General features: G+C 45.8%; 1 protein-coding gene across 2 annotated transcripts; it reads left to right on the top strand.

Moving 5' to 3' along the window:
* Positions 1–773: 773 nt before the first annotated feature.
* On the top strand, positions 774–23,531 carry fbxo4 (F-box protein 4). Of its 2 annotated transcripts, XM_048527455.2 has the most exons (7): positions 774–1,360; positions 3,281–3,507; positions 8,637–8,857; positions 9,399–9,474; positions 11,662–11,849; positions 13,035–13,210; positions 15,052–23,531. In XM_048527455.2, exons 1-7 carry the CDS (start codon positions 1,184–1,186, stop codon positions 15,130–15,132), a joined length of 1,146 nt encoding a protein of 381 aa, XP_048383412.1. In that variant the 5' UTR covers positions 774–1,183; the 3' UTR covers positions 15,133–23,531. The 2 variants fall into 2 exon arrangements, with proteins under 2 accessions (XP_048383412.1, XP_059500951.1); XM_059644968.1 differs by lacking the exons at positions 8,637–8,857; positions 9,399–9,474.

A 23,531-nucleotide genomic window follows, 5' to 3' on the forward strand; every position in this document is an offset into this window, starting at 1 on the left:
GGGAGTAGGCACCGTCGGAGGGTCAGTACTGAGGGAACACCGCACTGTCGGAGGGTCAGTGCTGAGGGAGCGCCACTCCTTCGGAGGGTCAGTGCTGAGGGAGCGCCGCACTGTCGGAGGGTCAGTGCTGAGGGAGTGCCGCACTGTCGGAGGGTCAGTGCTGAGGGAGCACCGCACTGTCGGAGGGTCAGTGCTGAGGGAGGGCCGCACTGTCAGACGGTCAGTGCTGAGGGAGTAGGCACCGTCGGAGGGTCAGTACTGAGGGAACACCGCACTGTCGGAGGGTCAGTGCTGAGGGAGTGCCGCACTGTCAGAGGGTCAGTGCTGAGGGAGTGCCGCACTGTCGGAGGGTCAGTGCTGAGGGAGCGCCGCACTGTCGGAGGGTCAGTGCTGAGGGAGCACCGCACTGTCAGTAGGTCAGTCATTGTCAGTAATTCTCCTGCAGCCAGAGGGTGGATCCTGGCTGGGATTGTTGTGTAAATCTGTTCTGGAGACAAGGAGCTTTTCAGATCTGTTAAAATCAAAATGCTCCCACGTTTAGTTGACAGATTAATGGATAAAATCCGGCAGCTAAGCCTGCTAAAATCAGCAGTGAAACCCAGCAGGCAGGGAGGTAAAATGCTTTCCTGCTCCCCTGATGCTGCTTGGCCTGCTGTGTTCACTCAGCTCCACACCTTGTTATCTCAAATTCTCCAGCGTCTGCAGTTCCTGCTCTCTGTGTCGAAAGTTGAGTTTGCCGGTGGCACTGAAGGTGGAGATAGAGCAGAGGTGGAGCTGTCTTTGGAGGCAGAGTCTCAACTTCCATATGGTCTGCCAGCACAGACAGGCCTCCCACAATACTGTGCATTTCACTTCCTCCAGCTCCCAGCTGGAAGATTGAAAACAGACAGAGGGAAATAGAAAGCGGAGTGAAAGAGAGCAATCGAGACAAAGCAAGGGACTGAAAAGTGGGAGAGATGGACGGAGTGGGAAGGGGAGAGGGACTGTCATCTCCTCCATGTGCTCCGGGAATGCAGGGTTAGATGTGCCACGATTCCTGGCGTTTGGGAAAGTGAAAGAGCAGATTATTGAACAGAGGCGGACTCTGAGTGGATTTCAGAAACTGGGACAGGGTGCTCTGAGTGAGGGGAGGGCAGCCCCCACTCAGATAGCGACAGGGGATAGAGTAAGGCTGCCCTGAGACATGGCCGGCTCTGGGGACTGGGCACACGAGTGGAGCCGGATTGAGAGCACTATCCGCGGGAGTTTCCGCCAGCTCCGGGAGAGGTACCTGCGGAGACCCAGGGCTCGGAATGAGGAGCAAGCCCTTTCCCAGGGAGAATCGGAGCAGGGGACTGGGAACACCCTGAACAAGCTGCCGGTGAGAAGTGTCACAGAGTCCCGACCCGAGTCCTTACACATGCCCTCCGTCCCGGCCAGCCAGCAGGCAGTTCATTCCCCGGGTTTAGACTGTGCGCGGACTCCGCATCCCTGAGCCGTCACTCCCTTTCCAACAAACTCCTGGCAAACATTTGTTTGAATTCTCTGCAGGATTTAAAGCTGTTACATCCCTCTCGATCTCCACCTCATCAAACACTCCCAGGACAGGGACAGCACGGGGTTAGATACAGAGTAAAGCTCCCTCTACACTGTCCCCCTCATCAAACACTCCCAGGACAGGGACAGCACGGGGGTTAGATACAGAGTAAAGCTCCCTCTACACTGTCCCCCCCATCAAACACTCCCAGGACAGGGACAGCACGGGGTTAGATACAGAGTAAAGCTGCCTCTACACTGTCCCCATCAAACACTCCCAGGACAGGGACAGCACGGGGTTAGATACAGAGTAAAGCTCCCTCTACACCATCCCAATGGAACATATCAGTTCCGGATGAAGAGACAGTAAGAACCGCTGTTGCTGGAGTCAGAAATAACACAGTGTGAAGCTGGATGAACACAGCATCAGAGGAGCAGGAAAGCTGACATTTCAGGTTCAGGCCCTTCTTCAGAAATGGGGGAGGGGAAGGGAGCTCCGAAATAAATAGAGAGGAGGGGTGGGTCTGGGGAAGGTAGGTGGGATGGTGATAGGTGAGTGCAGGTAGGCAGTGGTGGGGATTGGTCAGTGAGATGGGAGGAGCAGATAGGGATTCACCTGCACATCTGTCAATGTGGTCTACTGCATCCGCTGCTCCCGATGTGGCTGCCTCTACACTGGGGAGACCAAGTGGAGGCTCAGAGACCATTTGTCGGGCATCTGTGCTCTCTTTGCAACAAATCATAACACCTTCCAGTTGCACACTACTTCAGATCCCCCTCCCATTCCCACGACATGTCCATCTTGGGCCTCCTCCAGTGTCACAACGACACTGCCCGAAACTGGAGGAGCAGCACCTCATATTCCGCCTTGGGAGCTGCCAACCCAATGGTCTCAATGTGGACTTTACTAGTTTCAAAAATCTGGCCTCATCCCATGACCAACCCTCCCTCTCATCCCCACCTCCTTGACCTGTCTGTCTTCTCTCCTATGTTCTCTCCTACCTCACTGACCAATCCCCACCACTGCCTCCCTGCACTCACCTAACACCATCCCACCCTCCTTCCCCAGCCCCACCCCTCTCTCTATTTATTTCCGAGCTCCCTTCCCCCCTCCTCCATTTCTGAAGAAGACTCCCAACCTGCTTTTTCCTACTCCTGTAATGCTGCCTGGCCTGCTGTGTTCCTCCAGCTCCACACTGTGTTATTCTATATCTTAGTTCTTGATGAACCTGTGTCTTGGTGAATGATGGAATATGTTGATGTGGATCTCTTACTGCCAACAGAATATGGTGTCCTTCCTTCAATGGTGAAACTTGAATAGAATAAACATCTCCATTTAAATTCTGCTTGAATGATGAAGCTAATTGTCATAGGAATGCAGCTGGTTCCCTCACATCCATAATGGTTGGAAATCTGCCTTCTGTTACATGGTCTGGTCTGGCTTATGAGTGACTCCAGACCCATAGCAATGTGACTGACTCTGAACTATGCTCTGGATGCTGAGGAAATCCTAGATACACATGGTATGGGCAAATTAATTAAATCTCCTGAGGGCAGAAACAAGAAATACCAGATTTCAAACCACGTACAAGTGAATGTTTGAAATGTGAGCTTGCTGCATTGGTCCTGCAGCACTCAGGCAGGATATCTGTCGTTTCAATCATCCTCCCATTTTCTTTAGGCAGCTTTACCCCAGCGCTCTTGTTCCTCTCCTGAGCCGTAAAACTTTAACAAACAGCTGGATCTTGCTGTGCTCCTGTTACAGGTGGAGATACAGATGTACATCATGGGCTTACTATCTCCCCAGGATCTCTGCCAGCTCGGATGTGTCAGTCGCTACTGGAATGCCATGGTTCATGACCCCCTTTTGTGGTGTTACTTCCTGTTGCGTGATCTCCCTCACTGGGGCTCTGTTGACCATCTCTCATTGCCGGACGCAGCATTACTGAATAAATCACTGACCGAAAACACGGAGCATGACTACATGACAGTGTAAGTAAGGTGTTGGTTTAAATCAGAGATCAGTCAGCTTCCTTCCCATGGATTGTCTGCAGCCTGATTCTGCAGGGCATTGACACACCTGCTCATGGAACATAGAACAGTACAGCACAGGAACAAGCCCTTCGGCCCACCATGATGTACTGAACATGATGCTAAATCAAACTAATCCCTCTGCCTGCCCTTGGTCTATATCCCTGCAATCTTTGCATATTCATGTGTTTGTCTAAAAGTCCCTTAAGCATCCCTACTGTATCTGCCTCCACGACCGCCCCTGGCAATACATTCCAGACTCCTACCACTTCCCCCTCACATCTCCTTTGAACTTGCCCACTCTCACCTTAAATGCATGCCCCGTAATTTTAGACATTTCACCTTTGGGAGAAAGATTCTGACTGTCAACCCTATCTATGCCTCTCATAATTTTATGGATTTCTAACAAGTCCCCCTCAGCCTTGCCACTCCAGAGAAAATAACCCGAATTTTCTAGCCTCTCCTTATAGTTCATACTCTCTAATGCAGGCAGCATTCTGCTAAACCTCTTCTACACCTTCTCCAAAGCCTCTACATCCTTCCTGCAATGTGGCAACCAGAATTGAGCATAATACATAATAAGTGTGACCCAACCAAAGTCTTATCAAGCTGCATCATTACATCCTCACTCTTGTACTCATTTCCCTGACCAATAAAGGCAAGCGTGCCATATGCCGTCTACTTGTGTAGCCACTTTCAGGGATCTAAGGGTTTGAACCCCAACTCCTTCTGTACATCACTGCTGGTCAGGGTCCTGCCATTAACTATATAGTTTTCCTTAACATTTGATCTCCCAAAGTGCAGCACTTCTCACTGCTCAAATTAAACTCCAGCTGCCATTTCTCTGCCCATATCTGCAACTGATCTATATCCCACTGTATCCTCTGACAACTTTCTACAGTATCCACAACTCCACTGATCTTTGTATCGTCTTCACACTTACTAACCCACCCATCTACATTTTCATCCAAGTCATTTATATATATCACAAACAGTAGAGGTCCCAGTGCTCTTGGCTGTTTCATTGATTTCTGCTTCTGTTTTTAATCCTGTATTCTTGTACTGGAGTACAATAAAATCCAAATCTAATCTCTGATAATACACTGATATGTCAGTCTGGGAGAATGGACAGGATTTTAAAACATGTTTCTTGGTATATGGGTCTGTATGATGTATATAATATCTATACTATAATATTAGACATAGTGTATCAACATCCCTGATTGTCCTGGAGAGGATGGTGATGAGCTGTCACTTTGAACCGCTGCAGTCCATGGTTGAAGCTGGTTGAAATTGTTTTCAAGAATAGGAATTCCCAGAGAAACTTAGCAGGTTTGGCAGCATCAGTGGAGAGAGAAGACGGAGCTAAAGTTTTGACTCCAGTGATCCTACATCTGACATTTTATTCTTCCCTTTTCTGAAAACGGTGACAAGAATCCAAACAAATGCAAGAATGTCAAATTTCCAATAATCACGATATGTGCTACTGGAACAAAGGATGCTGGTTGGTTGGCACATTGATTCTGATTGGCTGGAACATTGCTGTGGAGAAAGCAGCAGGGGAGTTATTGGCTCCCCAAGCACCCCAGTAATTCAAAAAGACACAATGTGCTTTAACATATTTCTTTTGTTTGCAGAGGTGGGTTCCTGCCTGAGAGTATATATTTATTTATTCACTCATGGGATATGGGTGTCACTGGCTGGTCCAGCATTTATTGCCCCGTCCCAGTTGCCCCTTGAGAAGGTGGGGGTGAGCTGCCTTCTTGAACCGCTGCAGTCCATGTGCTGTGGGTTGACCCACAATGCCCCTTAGGGAGGGAATTCCAGGATTTTGACCCAGGGACAATGAAGGAACAGCGATATATTTCCACATCAGGATGGTGAGTGGCTCGGAGGGGAACTTGCAGGGGGTGGTGTTCCCATGTATCTGCTGCCCTTGTCCTTCTAGATGGAAGTGGTCGTGTGTTTGGAAGGTGCTGCCTGAGGATCTTTGGTGAATTTCTGCAGTGCATCTTGTAGATGGTACACACTGCTGCTACTGAGTGTCGGTGTTGGCGGGAGTGGATCCCTGTGGATGTGGTGCCAATCAAGCGGCTGCTTTGTCCTGGATTGTGTCGAGCTTCTTGAGTGTTGTTGGGGCTGCCCCCATCCAGGCAAGTGGGGAGTATCCCATCACACTCCTCACGTGTTCCTTGTAGGTGTTGGATAGGCTTTGGGCAGACGAAGTGACATAAGCACTGCAGAGTTCCTAGCTCGAAGCTGCTCTTTTCATAGAATCCCTTCAACATGGAAACAGGCCCTACAGCCCAACAAGTCCACACTGTGGCCCAGATTCGAGTTCCACCCAAATCCATTCCCCATAACTCTCTAACCTACCTAATCCACACACCCCTGAACATTGTGGGCAATTTTCCATGGCCAATCCACCTAGCCTGCACAGCTTTGGACTGTGGGAGGAAACCGGAGCATCCAGAGGAAACCCACGCAGACACGGGGAGAATGTGCAAACTCCACACAGACAGTTGGCTGAGGATGGAATTGAACTCGGGTCCCTGGTGCTGTGAGGCTGCAGTGCTAACCGCTGAGACACCCCGCCCTTGTAAGCCACTGTGTTTATGTGGCGAGTCAGTTCAGTTTCTGGCTCATGCGAACCCCCAGAATGTTGGCTGTGCGGGGTTGTGTGATGGTAACACCATTAAAAGTCAAGGGGTGGTGGTTAGATAGATCTTGTTTCATTTAAACGCGGACTGCTTCAGTATTTGAGGAATTGTCAATGGTGCTGAACATTGTGCAATCATCGGCAAATATCCCCACTTCTGACCTCATGATGGAGGGAAGGTCATTGATGAAGCAGCTGAAAATGGTTGGGTCTACGACATTGGGCCCAACCATGTGCCATTTCTAGTAAATGTGTCAGAGCCACATGATAAACCTGACTGATGATGTGAAACCAGTTATTAGTGTAAGAGTTGGCACTCTAAGGATTGTTCCTGCAGCTGCTGGGAACAGTTAGAGTACAAGCTGGTTCTGTGAATGGGCAGCGCATGCCAAATAATCATGGGCACAACAGGCTATCTTTTTCTAGCTACGTTGGGGTGAAACTCCCTCTGTCCTTTTAAAGTCCTTTCACTCAATACTCTGAGTGACCTCAGAATGTCTTCCAGCAACAAGGCCCTCTCTCTGCTCTGTCTTTCAATCTCAGTAAGTGCTATCTGTCTCTTCATTTCTTCCCTGGGATTCAGGTGTCACTGATGAGGCCAGGAATCTATTGCCTCTCCCTAATTTCCCTTGAATTGAGTGTCTCCCTTGGCATTTCAGAGGGCAGTTAAGAGTCAGCCACATTGCCATGGGTCTAGAGTCACATGTAGGGTAAAAATGGCAGATTTCCTTCCCTAAAGGGCGTTAGTGAGCCCAATGGATTTTTATAAAAATCAATAATCATTTCCACGTCACCATTGCTGAGACTACTTTGAATCCCAGAGTTATGTATTCAGCTCGCCCCAGCAGCTGAGGTGGGATCTGAACGTGTGTCCGAGAGCATTAGTCCAAGCACTTGTTTACTTGTTCAGTGACGTTAGTACTGTGCCACTGTCACCCCCTTAAATCTCTGCCAGACAAGGATATTGAGGTCAATGGATCTAAGCTGGGTGAATGTAGGGCAGAGTCAAAGGACCGAATGGTCTCTCTCTGTTCCGACACCTTTTTAAAACTGGAGCTTGTTGCAGCTGTCGAGTGACTGACTGTTTTCTCTTACTTTTCCAAAGCTCCCTGTCATAGAACATAGAACATTACAGCACAGTACAGGCCCTTTGGCCCTCGATGTTGTGCTGACCTGTCATACCGATCTCAAGCCCATCTAACCTACACTATTCCATGTACGTCCATATGCTTATCCAATGACAACTTAAATGTACCTAAAGTTGGCGAATCTACTACCGTTGCAGGCAAAGAGTTCCATTCCCTTACTACTCTCTGAGTAAAGAAACTACCTCTGACATCTGTCCTATATCTTTCACCCCTCAATTTAAAGCTATGCCCCCTCGTGCTCACCGTCACCATCCTAGGAAATAGGCTCTCCCTATCCACCCTATCTGACCCTCTGATTATTTTATATGTTTCAATTAAGTCACCTCTCAACTTCTTCTCTGGAATGAAAACAGCCTCAAGTCCCTCAGAACTTTCCTCGTAAGACCTTCCCTCCATACCAGGCAACATCCTAGTAAGTCTCCTCTGCACCCTTTGCAAAGCTTCCACATCCTTATAATGCGGTGACCAGAACTGTACGCAATACTCCAAGCGCGGCCACACCAGAGTTTTGTACAGCTTCACCATAACCTCTTGGTTCCGGAACTCGGTCCCTCTATTAATAAAAGCTAAAACACTGTATGCCTTCTTAACAGCCCTGTCAACCTGGGTGGCAACTTTCAAGGATCTGTGTACATGGACACCGAGATCTCTCTGCTCATCTACACTACAAAGAATCTTACCATTAGCCCAGTACTTTGCATTCCGGTTACTCCTACCAAAGTGCATCACTTCACACTTGTCTGCATTAAACTCCATTTGCCACCTCTCAGCCCAGCTCTGTAGCTTATCTATGTCTCTCTATAACCTACAGCATCCTTTGTCACTATCCACAACTCCACCGACCTTAGTGTCGTCTGCAAATTTACTAACCCATCCTTCTACGCCCTCATCCAGGTCATTTATAAAAATGACAAACAGCAGTGGACCCAACACCGACCCTTGTGGTACACCACTAGTAACTGGTCTCCAGGATGAACATTTCCCATCAACTACCACCCTCTGTCTTCTTTCAGCTGACCAATTTCTGATCCAAACTGCTATATCTCTCACAATCCCATTTCTCCGCATTTTGTGCAATAGCCTATTGTGGGGAACCTTATCGAACGCCTTGCTGAAATCCATATACACCACATCAACCGGTTTACTCTCATCTACCTGTTTGGTCACCTTCTCAAAGAACTCAATAGGGTTTGTGAGGCACGACCTTCCCTTCAGTCCTGTAGTGACCACTGTTCAGGAAAGCCAGGTGCGAGGATTCAGGAATGCTGTTTCTTTCCGAGCAGGTATTTAATGAGCTGCCCTGAGGGCAGAAAGCACAGGAGAGTGAGCCCCAGCGCCTATAGCTCAGTTACCTCCTTGTTGTACTCACTGGTCTCTCAGACAGAGCCACGGTTTGCCATGTTCGGGCCTGGCTTGGAGCAACTTGACGTCTCACTGGTCACGAAGATGATGAACTCACCGGAAATGCTGCCTGTCGTCAGTCCACCACAGCGACAGATTGATGGTACGTCATATCCCTCCCCTTCCCTACACTTCAATTCCCCCACTAGCACTTCATGATCAAGTTGAGGGAAGAACATTATTCTTCAATCTATTATCCGACCCTGTGCTGTCCCTGTCCCAGGAGTGTTTGATGGGAGACAGTGTAGAGGGAGCTTTACTGTATATCTAACCCTGTGCTGTCCATGTCTTGGGAGTGTTTGATGAGGGAGCTTTACTCTATATGTAACCCCATGCAGTCCCTGTGAGAGTGTTTGATGGTGACAGTACAGAGGGAGATCTCCTGTGTTCTCCTACCCAGTTCTTTCGGACAGTTGCCCCAAATTGCAATTAAGCATTTCATGTAGGCACTGGATTACCTTTCCCAGTGAAGGTCAGTGCTTTCCGATGCAATGGACACAGTGAGGCAGAGGTGTGGATGAGCCTTGCTGTTTTTCACTCTGTGCTCGATTTATTTGTATAATTCCACAAGTTCTTATTATTTTCTTGTGAGGTCTGTTCCAAGGTGAAACTGTTTCTCTGAACTGCCACCTTTCTATTTTCAGGAATTGGATCTGGAATCACCTTCTTATTCAAAAATGAATATAAATTTAACATTCTGACTTTATATTCAACAACCTGGTGAGTGTTAATGTGCTTAAGTGCTAAGCAATGTTTCCTCTAGTCTGTGTGGCTAGACAGTCATTAGGAGGTCTGCACATGATGATAACTGGTTTCCACTTCCAAAAGGTTCTTCCATGCAGAGATCTTGGATGAATGTGAAGTGGGAAAGACATCACAGGGACATCGGAGATAAGTTGCACTAAGTTGGCCAGTTTTATATGCTTCTTAGACAAAGACTTGCCTGAGCTTTTTTAGAGTAGATTGCTCAAACCCTGGTCAAGGCTGACAACTACAGAACCTAAGCTCGAAATTTCAGTTTAATACCAACTACACAGGGAATTGAATTTTGACAAAATGTAAATTTAGGCTTTCCTATTCAAAAACCACTGTCACTGAATCCTGTTTCGATATTATGACCTGGTACCACTCCTCATGGATCTCAGGCCAGTTTCAGCAAATTGGTAGAGTGAGAATCCAGATTTCTGGGCCCATTGTGAACAAGTCGTAGAGTCAAACAGCATGCAAACAGACTATTCGGTCTAACTCATCCATGCTGACCAGGTTTCCCAAACCAAACCTGTCTGTTTTGTCTGCATTTGGCCCTTATACCACTAAACTGTACCTGCATCTCGCACTTCCCCTGGCAGTTCATTCCACATACGCCAGGCTCTGTATGAAAACATTGTCCCTCAGGTCCCTTTTAAATCTTACCCCTCTCACCTCAAACCTATGCCCCCTATTTTTGGACTCCCCTACCCTTGGAAAAAGACTTTGCCTATTCACCGTATCCATGCCCCTCATGATGTTATAAACCTCTATAACTTCACCCCTCAGCTTCCTACGCTCCAGTGAAAAAACTCCAAGCCTACCCAGCTTCTCCTTAAGTCTTTCCCCCAACATGACTCGATCTAGTTAGCTTGAATTTTATAAACTCTATCTCTTTGTTCTTTTCTCCCACCACCAGTGAACATCGTTCCTGTCTGACATCCACATCAGATTTCTGAGTTTGACATGACGTTGTATGGAGGAAGTGCAGGATCTAGTTGGGAAACTTCCTTACTCAGCAGGCCTCCCTCATTTTTATTCTGGGGAGGAGTGAGGTTTGAGGGAGTAGGGCTCTAGGAGGTGAGATTGAGATAGACTTGGAACCTCCAAGTTGGGAGCAGGACATGAGAGGCAGCATAACAGTGTTGGAATGTTGACCCTGCTATTGTGATGTGAGTTAGGCCCTCAAGATCTCACCTCAGGATACCTTCATTCACCAGCAGCCCAACGTATTCATCTATTCCGTCATTACACCACTCTACCCTATGTACAGTCGCACCCCTCTCCACCACGTAACTGAGGAATGGCATGGGGTTAGATACAGAGAAAAGCTATTTCTACACTGTCCCCATCAAACACTCCCATGACAGGGGCAGCACAGGGTTAGATAAACCTCAGAGTAAAGCTCTTTATACATTGTGTTACATTGGTGAAAGATTATAATTATAAGATGACATTTTTTTGAGACTCATATGAGTGTTTTCATGCAGACAGACCTGTCCTTGCTAGAAAGATCATGAGGTACCAAATCTCATGGCAGCCCTGAAGTGTTGATGTAGTAAGCTGGTTTCCCCTGACTAGGGGCATATGGCTTTTGAATCGGGGCACATGGTCTTAAATAAGGACCAGGTCATTTCAGATAGAGATAAGGATGAATTGTTTGTAAATCTTTCAGATTCTCTGCTGAGCAAGCTGTTGAGGCACAGTCATTGAGCAAATACAGGAGAGACCACAATGGGTTCCCCTCCTAAGACAGAGATAGAGAGAGAGAGAGAGAGAGAGAGATGGCGCAGGAAAATAGTGCTGAAGGTCAGTCAGAATCTCACAAATGGACAAAGGTCATGGTCGTATTGCTGATAGAACATAGAACATAGAACAATACCACGCAGAACAGGCCCTTCGGCCCTTGATGTTGCACCGACCTGTGAACTAATCTAAGCCCATCCCCCTACACTATCCCAACATTATCCATATGCTTATCCAAGGACTGTTTAAATGCCCCTAATGTGGCTGAGTTAACTACATTGGCAGGCAGGGCGTTCCATGCCCTTACGAGTCTCTGAGTAAAGAACCTGCCTCTGACATCTGTCTTAAATCTATCACCCCTCAATTTGTAGCTATGCCCCCTTGATGTTCTTCTTTTCTCTCCACCTCCTTTAGGAAGGAACGAGAAAGTGCGAGACTCGAAGAGAATGTAGCTGTCAACAGACTCTTTGTGGAACAGCGAGGTGCAGAAGGAAAGCAGGGTGAGGCAGCGAGAGCAGCTTACTGCATCATCCCTCAGGTCCAGAATGTCTGCAGTGTGGTCAACGGCTTCATCTACGTGACAAATGCTGAAGGCAGGAGAAGTTAGTGCAACCTTTTTATCAATACTACACTTTCTCATTGAGCAAGGCTGCTGACTGTCTGTGTCACAGATTGTGAATAATACATGCCCGCTCACCAACAACTAAGTCATGGCTGGAAAGCCTCACTGCTGACTGAATCCTAGCAACAACCTTTTCAATTATATTCAATTCTTATCAATTCATTGTAATTTGGAACATTGAGTGTCATTGCAGGGAAAGCACAGGGTTAGGTACAGCGGAAAGCTCCCTCTACACTGAACCCCATCAAACACTCCCAGGACAAGGATAGCACGGGGTTAGATACAGCGGAAAGCTCCCTCTACGCTGTCCCCCATCAAACACTCCCAGGACAGGGATAGCACGGGGTTAGATACAGCGGAAAGCTCCCTCTACACTGTCCCCCATCATACAGTCCCATGACAGGGACAGCACAAGTTTTGGGAAGGTGGTTGTTTGTGTAAACAGCACTGGGCTGATGTTCTTGGGATGCAGGTTTGTACCTCTTTGCGGCAATAGCAACGTTTCTGTTTAATTAAAGGCTGGCGTTAAACAGCTTGTCCAATACAACCCACGTGAGCACTGCCAAACATTGGGAAAAACCCAGCTTGTTCACCGATGTCATCCTTACCTGGTCTGGCTGACATGTGACTGCAGACCCACAGCAATATGGCTGAACCTGCACTGCCTTTTATCTAGTCGAGCGAGACACTCTGATGGGTAATTGGGGTTGGGCAATAAGTGGCCCACTCCTGGTTCTGTGGTTGCTACAGATTGCTGAGCTTTCCATGTTCCTCACTGCTGGCTCAAACATTGAGCTGCTAGATTGTCTCCCCATTCTCAAGAGAGCTTACAGCTAGTCTATCTCAAGAGATAATGGGAACTGCAGATGCTGGAGAATCTGAGATAATAAAGTGTGGAGCTGGATGAACACAGCAGGCCAAGCAGCATCAGAGGTGCGCAAAAGCTGACGTTTCGGGCCTAGACCCTTCATCAGAAAAGGCTTTTCTGATGAAGGGTCTAGGCCCGAAACGTCAGCTTTTGCGCTCCTCTGATGCTGCTTGGCCTGATGTGTTCATCCAGCTCCACACTTTATAGTCTAGCTCAGGGCCTGACTACGTTTGTGCCACACTGGTGCAGTGTAGCATGCTTGATTGCAATGTATCAATCTGGTCTCTTCTCCCTCAGGGCATGACCGAGAGCAGGAAGTGCTCCAGATTCAGGCCATGATTGATCCAAGCCTGGGTGCTCGAAGCCGCCCCCTCCTGGTCTTGTGCTGTACTTCACAGCCTGGTGTGCAACGGATACCATGTGTTTATGTGGCTCACCAGTTACAGTTGGGCCAGCTGGACCGAGCCTGGCTGGTAAGTATGATGGGGTGCCCTTGAGAATGTGCTAAATCAGATGAATAAGGAGCCACTGCCTTACCACTGCCCTGCACAATTCAACAAAGAGAAAGAAAGTCACCCTATCCCCCTGGGACGACACAATAGAAATATCAATTCTTGATGCTGGAGGATGAACCAATCTGTTTGCAGGGACTCAGGGCACTGCCTTTTATCTAGTCGAGCGAGACACTCTGATGGGTAATTGGGGTTGGGCAATAAGTGGCCCACTCCTGGTTCTGTGGTTGCTACAGATTGCTGAGCTTTCCATGTTCCTCACTGCTGGCTCAAACATTGAGCTGCTAGATTGTCTCCCCATTCTCAAGAGAGCTTACAGCTAGTCTATCTCAAGAGATAATGGGAACTGCAGATGCTGGAGAATCCGAGATAATAAAAGAGATAATCAAAGAGACGGAGAGACTGAACAAGAGTTGGGCAAGCTCGCGTTTTTCCACAAGTAGGGCCAATGCTAGTCTGTCACCAGCAGCACACTTCTCGGGGATGACTTTGACAGCTAACCACTAACAGTGGGGGAAACCTGAGGGACCACTTCAATAATCTGTCCAAGATGATTGTCAGAGCCATGTAGAACATTCCTGATGGTAGATTGGGCTCCACTTTGCCAACTAAGACCAGAGTCTAGCTTGTGAGTGAGGGCAATTTCCTGTGACCCTCGATTCCTGATTTTATTCTTAAACTAGTGATTAATGCTGCTATGGAGAGAGTTCCACGATTTTGACTAAGTGACGCTGAAGGAATGGTGTTATTCGGGAGACATCAGAGTAATATCACTGGACTAGTAATCGCAAGACCCAGACTAAGGATATGAAGAAATGGGTACAAATCCAAACTTGATAGGTGGTTGTCTTTCAGGGAGGAAAAGCTGCCATCCTTACCTGATCTGGCCTACATGTGACTCCAGACCCACAACAATGTGTTTGCCTGTTAACTACCCTCTGAAAAGGCGTAGCAAGTGACTCAGGTCAAGATGTAATTAGGAACGTGCAACAAATGTCAGCCTTGCCAATGAAGCCCCCATCCCACAAACAAATAAAATAAACAAAGTTGTTCCAAGTCAGTATGGTGAGTGGCTTGGAGGGGAAGGTGGTGTTCCCATGTATCTGCTGCTCGTCCTTCTAGCTGGAAGTGATTGTGGGTTGGAAGGTGCTGCCTGAGGGTCTTTGGTGAACTTCTGCAGTGCATCGTGTAGATAGTACACACTGCTGCTACTGAGTGTCGGTGGTGGGGGGAGTGGATGTTAAGCGGGCTGCTTTGTTGAGCTTCTTGAGTGTTGTTGGAGCTGTGGTGGAACTGTTGGTTGACCACTGAAAGATCTTTGCTGACGCTAAGTCAAGAATGTTGCCACGTACCTTCTCACTCAGAATTTGCCGAAATGGCAACAACGTGGCAAAGTATCTATGACCCAACAGGCCGGTGATTTGTCTGTCCCACCACCTCCAGGCACAGGAAATGCACACCCTTTATAGTTTTACTGGTTAATCTTTCCATGTCCTCCCTTTGCTCTCCCAGATTTCAATTTCAGCTGTTTTCTTTGTGAGTTGCTGTAAGCTATTTGCAGGTTGGAGTTCTGAGAATCTTATGTAGGCTTCCCATGTTTGCTTTAACGCACGTTAACCACCCAGGGTTCTTAGGTTGTGTGAGAACATATTTATTTTGCCCCTGTCATAGTCTCATTGTTTGAAAGTTTCTCACTGCTCTGCTGTCAGACTTTAATGCTCAGTGGGTTAAAGGGGTGTGTGTTTGAACATAGTGAGTATGATCTGACCATCATTTCCTTCCCTGCTTGTTTCTTTGAACAGGCCCATGATACAGATGCATTTTCGCTTAACGGCTTTCTTGACAGCATTGAATGGATTCTGCGGGAAGTTGGCACCTTGTGATCCACTGCAGCTGGGAGCAAGATGCATCCTTCAGGAATGACATTATATCCCAACAGCTTGGTGAACCCAAACACGCATTTCCAACAGGAGAACTTACACATGACCGTGCATTGTTGCCCAAGGAGGTGAATTCCTCTGATCTCCTGGTTAATCAGTTACTTTTGTCTTTCTGCTAATTCCCACACTCTGCTGTATCAGATGGTTGTGTGGATAAACATTTGAGTGGGAGTTTTGCTGTGTTGAGCAGTATTGATTGGCTGGATGGTATGAATAAAAAGCATTATGTGCCATTAATGGGGAGGTGATGGCCAGTGGTGTTATTGCTGGAATGTTAATCCAGAGACCCAGATAACATTTAGGGGACCCAGGTTTGAATCCCGCCATGGCGGAAGATGGAATTTGAATTCAATAAATACCTGGAGTTAGGAATCTAATGATGACCGTGAATCCATTGTTGATTGTTGGAAAACCCCATCTGGTTCACTAATGCCCTTTAGGGAAAGAAACTGCCATCCTTACCTGGTCTGGCTGACACATGACACCAAACCCACAGCAATGTGGTTGACTCTGAACTGCCTTCTGGGTAATTAGGGAAGGGCATTAAATGTTGCCTAGCCAGTGACGCCCTCATCCCGTGAATGAATAAAGTAAAAACATAGACAGCCTGTTAATTAATGGCCTGATTCTTGCCTCCCTACATGATGGAGGAGTTTGGGAAGGCACCTCACAATGTGTCCATAAGACCATAAGACATAGGAGTGGAAGTAAGGCCATTCAGCCCATCAGGCCAACTCCGCCATTTAAATCATGGCTGATGGGCATTTCAACACCACTTCCCTGCACTCTCCCCATAGCCCTTGATTCCTTCTGAGATCAAGAATTTGTCGATCTCTGCCTTGAACACATCCAACGTTCCAGCCTCCACTGCACTCCGTGGCAATGAATTCCACAAGCCCACCACTCTCTGGCTGAAGAAATGTCATCTCATTTCAGTTTTAAATTTACCCCCTCTAATTTTAAGGCTGTGCCTGCAGGTCCTAGTCTCCCCGCCTAACAGAAACAACTTCCTAGCATCCACCCCTTCTAAACCATACATTATCTTGTAAGTTTCTATTAGATCTCCCCTCAACCTTCTAAACTCCAATGAGTACAATCCCAGGATCTTTAGCCGTTCATCATACACGAAACCTATCATTCCAGGGATCATCCGTGTGAATCTCCGCTGGACACGCTCCAGGGCTAGTATGTCCTTCCTGAGGTGTGGGGCCCAAAATTGGACACAATATTCTAAATGGGGCCTAACTAAACCGTTATAAAGCCTCAGAAGCACATCGCTGCTTTTATATTCCAACCCTCTTGAGATAAACGACAACATTACATTCGCTTTCTTAATTACGGACACTACCTGCAAGTTAACCTTTAGAGAATCCTGGACCAACACTCCCAGATCCCTTTGCACTTGTGATTTGCAAATTTTCTCACCATTTAGAAAATAGTCCATGCCTGTATTCTTTTTTCCAAAGTGCAAAACCTCACATTTACTCACATTGAATTTCATCAGCCATTTCCTGAACCACTCTCCTAAACTGTCTAAATATTTCTGCAGCTTCCCCACCTCCTCAGTACTACCTGCCTGTCCACCTATCTTTGTATCATCGGCAAACTTCCCCAGAATGCCCCCAGTCCCTTCATCCAGATCATTAATATATAAAGTGAACAGCTGCGGGCCCAACACTGAACCCTGTGGGACACCACTTGTCACCGGTTGCCATTCTGAGAAAGAGGCCTTTATCCCAACTCTCTGCCTTCTGTCAGACAGCCAATCCTCAATCCAAGCCAGTAGCTCACCTCGAACACCATGGGCCCTCACCTTGCTCAGCAGCCTCCTGTGAAGCACCGTATCAAAGGCCTTTTGGAAGTCTAGATGGATAACATCTACTGGGTTTCCCTGGTCTAATATACTTGTTACCTCTTCACAGAATTCAAATGTCACATTTCAGAAGGGTGTATTTAACATGGCCTCAGGAGAGTGCCTGAGACCTTAGCCCAGGTGCAGTAAGGAAAAAGTCATAAACTCGGAAAAAGGCACAATATTGTAACCATGTGTAGAGCCGGATGAACACAGCAGGCCAAACAGCATCAGAGAAGCAGGAAAGCTGACGTTTCGGTGGTTCCCCTTTCTGTACAAGATCTGTTTGCACAGTTGGTAGATCACTGCCTCTGAGCCAGAAACATGAGGTTCGAGTCCCACTCCAGGCTGAATTTCTGCAGTGTGCCTTGTAGATGGTACGCACTGCTCCTCTGAGTGTCAGTGGTGGTGGGAGTGAATGCATGTGGATGTGGAGAAGGCTGCTTTGTCCTGGATGGGGTCAAGCTGCTTGAGTGTTGTTGGGGCTGCACCCATCCCAGGGCAAGTGGGGAGTATTCTGTCACACTCCTAACTTGTGCCTTGTAGATGGTGGACAGGCTTTGGGAAGTCAGGTGTTGAGTTACTTGCTGCAGGATTCATAGCGTCTGACCTGCTGTTGTAACCAGTGTTTTTATATGGTGAGTCCAGTTGAGTTTCTGGTCAGTGGTAACCACCAGGATGGTGATTTAATAATGATAATACCATTGAATGTCAAAGGGCGGTGGTTAGATTGTCTCTCATTGGAGATGGTCATTGCCTGGCATTTGTGTGGCATGAATGGTACTTGCTACTTGTCAGCCCAAACCTGGATATTGTCCAGGTCCTATTGCAGTTGGACAAGGACCAATTCAGTGTCTGAAAATTTACAACTCTTTAAGTTCAGAAAATGTCTGAATCATCCAAAATCTTCCAGTATTTCCCAGCCAGTCTTTCAACATAAGTACGTATTCTGAATAATTCAGGCAACATATCTTCATTCTGAATGTTTAATGGGAAATCTTACTTGGGCTGATAAGAATGATTCCAAAAAAGGAGCCCAATATAAAAACACAAGGGACCAAATGGTGGCTTCAAACAGTCCTATAAGACCAAAGGCAAGTCTTGCTGTGAGTGTGAGCAAGGAGGTAAGATTGAAGGAGTTGGACTGTTCTCTTTGGACAGAGGAGGCTGACAGGGGATCTGACAGAGGTTTTCAAAATCATGAACAGGGGCTGGATATGGTCAATAGGGAGAAGCTGCTCTAGCTCGTAAGAGGATTGAGAACAAGAGGGAGGGGATAGATTTAAAGTGATGTGCAAATAAAGCAAGGATGGCATGAGAGAACACTTTTTCCTACACTGACTAGTGAGGATCTGGAATGCACTGCCTGGAAGTGTGGGGAAGGCAGGTTTGACTGGATATTGGGTGATCGTTTGAATCAAAATCGTGTTGCAGGAATACAGGGAAAAGACAGAAGACTGGCATGAAATGCTAAAATCAGTGAAGGTAGGATTAGCTGAAAGATCTCCTTTTGCAATTAGGATCAGAATCAATACTTGAGAGGTCCATTCAAAAGTCTGATAACAGCTGGGAAGGAGTTGATTTTGACTGATTTGATTTATTGTGGCCACATGTTCGTAATTACGGTGAAATGTTTTTTTGCGAACAGTACAGGCAAACAAGGATATACAGATCATAGGATGCTTCAGCTGAGTGAGGCATACAAGGTTGCACTGTACAGGAGGTGCACAAAGCAAGATCAACATTATTTGAAATTAGAGAGGCCCATTCAGCAGGGAAGACGCTGCTTCTATACCTGTTCATACATCTATTCAAACTTTTATGCCTTCTGCCTGATAGAGGAACTTGGAAGAGAGTATAACAAGGTTAAGGATCCCTGTTATAACACCTTTTCAATCTGGCAGTATGACCGACTCAATGGCTCTTGTTTTTGGAGTCATCACTACGTCATTCACATTGTTGTCCATACATCAGTTCAGAAGGACAAAATCCCATGGACTCATTCAGCAAAAGCTACTTTGAATCTGAAAAAAAAGTGATATATGCCTCAGCATTTGTTGTAAAATATGATTTTTAATGAACAATTCAGTGACATTTATAATATTGAACAAGTCACCTTGTGCCTCTTGCAAACTAGTGACAACATCTAGGGACGGAAGAATGAGGAGCAACTTTCTGATCAGCACTTGAACCATGTTTTTGACAAATTTGTAAGCCTCTTCACTTAATATTGACCTTGATTTATTAGTCAGGAATGCAACACTTATTGGTTGTATGCTGGTTGTTTAAATATTACTTATTACCTGTTCACCGTCGCACCTTTGAATGCAGTTTACCATTCCACCAGAGCCAATGTGCCCCTCATGACATTGTGGTTTCCTTTGTTTAGATTTTCCAGTTGTTGGACGTTTGATGCCACTTTTTCAGTTTGTGTGTGGACTTTGATCTTGATCTTGACCTCACTGTTCTTGTGGATGATGCTTCTGAGTTTGAGAAAATGATTGACGTCCTCAGTGCTGATTTCCCAGTTATGAATGTTGCCATCCAGTCATTATTTTTCTGATCTAATTAATTGGGAATATCCATTCAAATCCCAAAAATGCAGCTGGCAGAATTTAAACTCAATAAAAATTGGACATTGAAAGCTGCTATCAGTAATGGAGACAATGAGGCTATCATTCTGCCTGGAAGTGTTTTGGAGGCAGATTCAAGAGAGCATTGAATGTTTCTGTTTGAATAAACTAATGTGGGGTGTTATGTGCAGGAGGCAGGAGATTGGCTCTAAGTCAGTATGCTCAGAGAGACAGTGCAGACATGTTGGACCGAATGGTTTATTTTGGAAAGACAAACAGATTTAACGGGAATATTCTTGGCAGTGTGGAGGAGCAGAGGGATCTTGGGGTTCATGTTCACAGAAAGCTGCCACCCAGGTGGATAGAGTTGTTAAGAAGGTGTATGTTGTATTAGCTTCCATTAATAGAAGAATCGAGTTCAAGAGCCAAGAAGTTATGCTCCAGCTATACAACAGCTTGGTTCAGCCACATCTGGATTTTTATGTCCAATTCTGGTCGCCTCATTATAGGAAAGAAGAGGAAGTGTTGGAAAAGATGCAGAGGAGATTTACCAGGATATTGCCTGGAATAGAGGGAAGGCCTTACAAGGAAAGGTGAGAGAGCTAGGGCTTTTCTTTTTAGAACATCCAAGGATGAGAGGTGACTTGATAGAGATATGCAAAATGATCAGAAGTATAGATAGAGTGGACAGCCAGAGACTTTTTTCTAGGGTGGAGGTAGCTATTACAAGGGGGCATAGTTTTAAAGTGAGTGGAGTTTAGATACAGGGGAGACGTCAGAGGTAGGTTCTTTACTCAGAGAGTGGCCGGGGCGTGGAATGCATTTGCTGGAGATTGTAGTGGAGCCGGCCTCATTAGGGGCATTTAAGCAGCTATCAGATAGGCATGTGGATGATAGTATAAGGTAGGGGTGGAGGTTAGACAGATCTTAGGTTTAGGGTAAAAGTTCAGCACAACATCGTGGGCCAAAGGGCCTGTACTGTGCTGTACTGTTCTATGTTTACTTCTGCGCCATAGCAAAAAATATTACAGTACAGGATCTGGCCCTTTGGCCCACCAAGACTGTGCTGACACATGACGCCTTTCGAAACTAAACATTTTGCCTCTAAGCGGTCCATATCCCTCTAGTCCCTGTATCTGTCAAGATGCCCCTTAAGGATTGTTATTGCATCTGCCTCCTCCACCTTTTCTGGCAGCACATTCCAGGCACTTACCACGCTCTGTTTAAAATAAAAACCTGTGTCTCACATATTCTTTAAATTTACCCCTTTTCATTTAAACATATGCCCTATGTCTCCCAGTAATTGACATTTTTACCCTGGGACAAACACTCCGACGATCCATTCCATCCATGCCTCTCATAATTTGTAATCTTCTATCAGGTCAGCCCTTAGCCTTTGATGTGAAAAGTAACAATTTTGTGAATTCTATGTGGCCAAGTTAACTTGTTTCAAAAACAGAACAATGAGTTATTTCATAATTACAGTGGCGAGTGAGGAGAATTTAAATGACAAGATGACAAAACAAAGCACAACTTCCAAACAGGAGAATGTTTTCAAAAGATATTGATTGCATGTTATAACCATGTCATGCCACATGATGGTGATGACAGATTTAATAATGCAGTTGGATTTAAGTAAAATCCACTGACGAACAAACAGACTATGTCTCCTTAGCAACTAAATAGTGACCAGGTTGAACTAAATGACGTCCAAATCCACACCATTTTCCCAATGGATTTATTGAATTGTTTGGAGTAAGGTTAAGCGCAGCTGTCAGTGGTTTGTCCATGTTTCACACTGCCCATGGATGTCTCACAGACATGAGCCACAATGTTTAATGCATGTGCAGGTGCCAGTAAAAAGAGATTATGAATTAATTCACAATATGTGCAGTTTCAGATCGCTGCCGGTGTTGGTCCAAACCGGTTAATACAAGATCAGAGAAACCAGGTTCTCAGGCACAGCTCTTGCCGTGCATGAGTGAGGGCAAATGCAGATAACACTGTGGTTGCTGTAAAGATAAAAGTGTATTTCATCAGTGATATAAGATCACATGACCACCAGAATAATTATTTAGTAATTCAGAATGTAAATATTGCTAAAAGGAAACACAAGGTCAAAGTTTATCAGCATCAGGACTGAGATGCAAGAAAGTTAGAAAGGGAACACCAATGGCTCACATAAATCACAATGGAAGCTCATCTGATACAGTTGGATTGGTTTCCGTATAATTCTCAGCACAGTCAGGACTATTTAGCAAATGTCAATCAAAGCAGAATCACGTTTAATTTTCGGCTTGGTACTCTGAGGTTTGAAAATGGTAATAAACATTGTCAACATGCTGCCCATTGCAGACAATCAGAGGGATGTGCTTTTTGAAACAGACCACCAGGTATCGGATGTTAGAGCTCTGTACCCCCAGGTAGTGTTGCCGTGGGATCCCTGCAGGCACAACTCTGGCAAACATCTTCACCGGTTGCTGTGAGAAGCACGTTTTCAATGGAAAAACCACTGACCTGCTGCCCCTTGCATTCTTCTGAAATGTATAATCTGGACTTTTAGCAACGTTTACCTGAATTACTAATTTTTACAGAAAGGTGTTATGTAATGTCTTGCCCTGAATATCGTTGGAAGACAATGTTCAGTGAAAGATAAATGTTTTCCGACAGCCTAGTTACCCGCAGTCTGTATTGACCATAATCTTGGACATAACTAGATGACAATTATAGACAATGAAAACAGTCTCTGAACTAATAGACTCTAAGATGATAGTCATAACAGGTGAGATCATTCAGCCCATGGAGCCTACTGTATCATTCAATAAACCTTGATGTTATTGCTTACCTGAACAGACTTGAGGGGCTGAATGGCTTCCTTCTGCTCCTATGTCTTATGATCTTATGGATGGGGTCATGGCAGATCTGATTCTAGCCTCAATTCCACTTTATCACCTCAGTCAAGTACAGCATCTGTTTAACACAGAGTGCAGATGAGCTCTGGTTTGTGAATGGGTTACATTCTGAACTCTGGTCGTAAGTTGATTTGTTTGCAATTAGTAACACAATCCAGGACAATATAAAATAGCCATTTGTAAGCACAGGGGATACTGTGATGCTTTCTCATTGTCTTTTGCAGAATGGCTGACTGGGAGACTCCACTCTCCCTGCCTACCAGGGAAAAACTGGAAGTTTTACAAGCTGCGGATCAGCTGGCTAGGTCATGTCAGCAAGGTGTTTGACTTGAACCCAGAGCCTCTGGTCTAGAGATAGAGACACTGCACTGCAAAGATGTCCTGTCATTAAATAGGGAAAGGATTGACAACAGTCAGAACAATTTTACAACTCTCTTCTCCATTTAAAGGAATTTTCAGCATTTCCTTTGTTTAATCAGAAACTCCTAAAAATGACTGATAATCAATGCAGATTGCTAAATGCCTTTAAAAAGTCATCAACAAGTTAACTTAAATAACCTGGTTACATTCACAGAGTAGTTGTTAATAAAACATATCTGAGCAATTCTCATAAGATATCTGCTTTGGAATACAAAATGTGAGCAATTGAGTCCAATGTTGTAACAATGACAGATTACACAGTTCACCTGACAACTGTGTAGCTATCAGGTGGCCTTTGAGAGTCTTACAATAATGAGTTTTATCAGATTACTGTACTATATTTTGAGACTGTTGGTTTAACAGAGTAGGGCATTCAGCCCATCAAGCACACCATTCTATATGATCATGGCTGATGTCGCCACACCTTCCTGGAGTGGGAATGTGGAATAAGTGCAGATAAGTTGTGTATTTTTTGGGGGTACAAACTTGATGGGTTGAAGGGCTTCTACTGTAATTCTGTGATCCTATCATTATAATCATGTCCACCACTGGTAATAAATAATCTATAAATCTCTGCTAAACAAA

This window comes from Stegostoma tigrinum, chromosome 3, assembly GCF_030684315.1.
Source record: "Stegostoma tigrinum isolate sSteTig4 chromosome 3, sSteTig4.hap1, whole genome shotgun sequence".
Taxonomy (NCBI): Eukaryota; Metazoa; Chordata; class Chondrichthyes; order Orectolobiformes; family Stegostomatidae; genus Stegostoma; species Stegostoma tigrinum.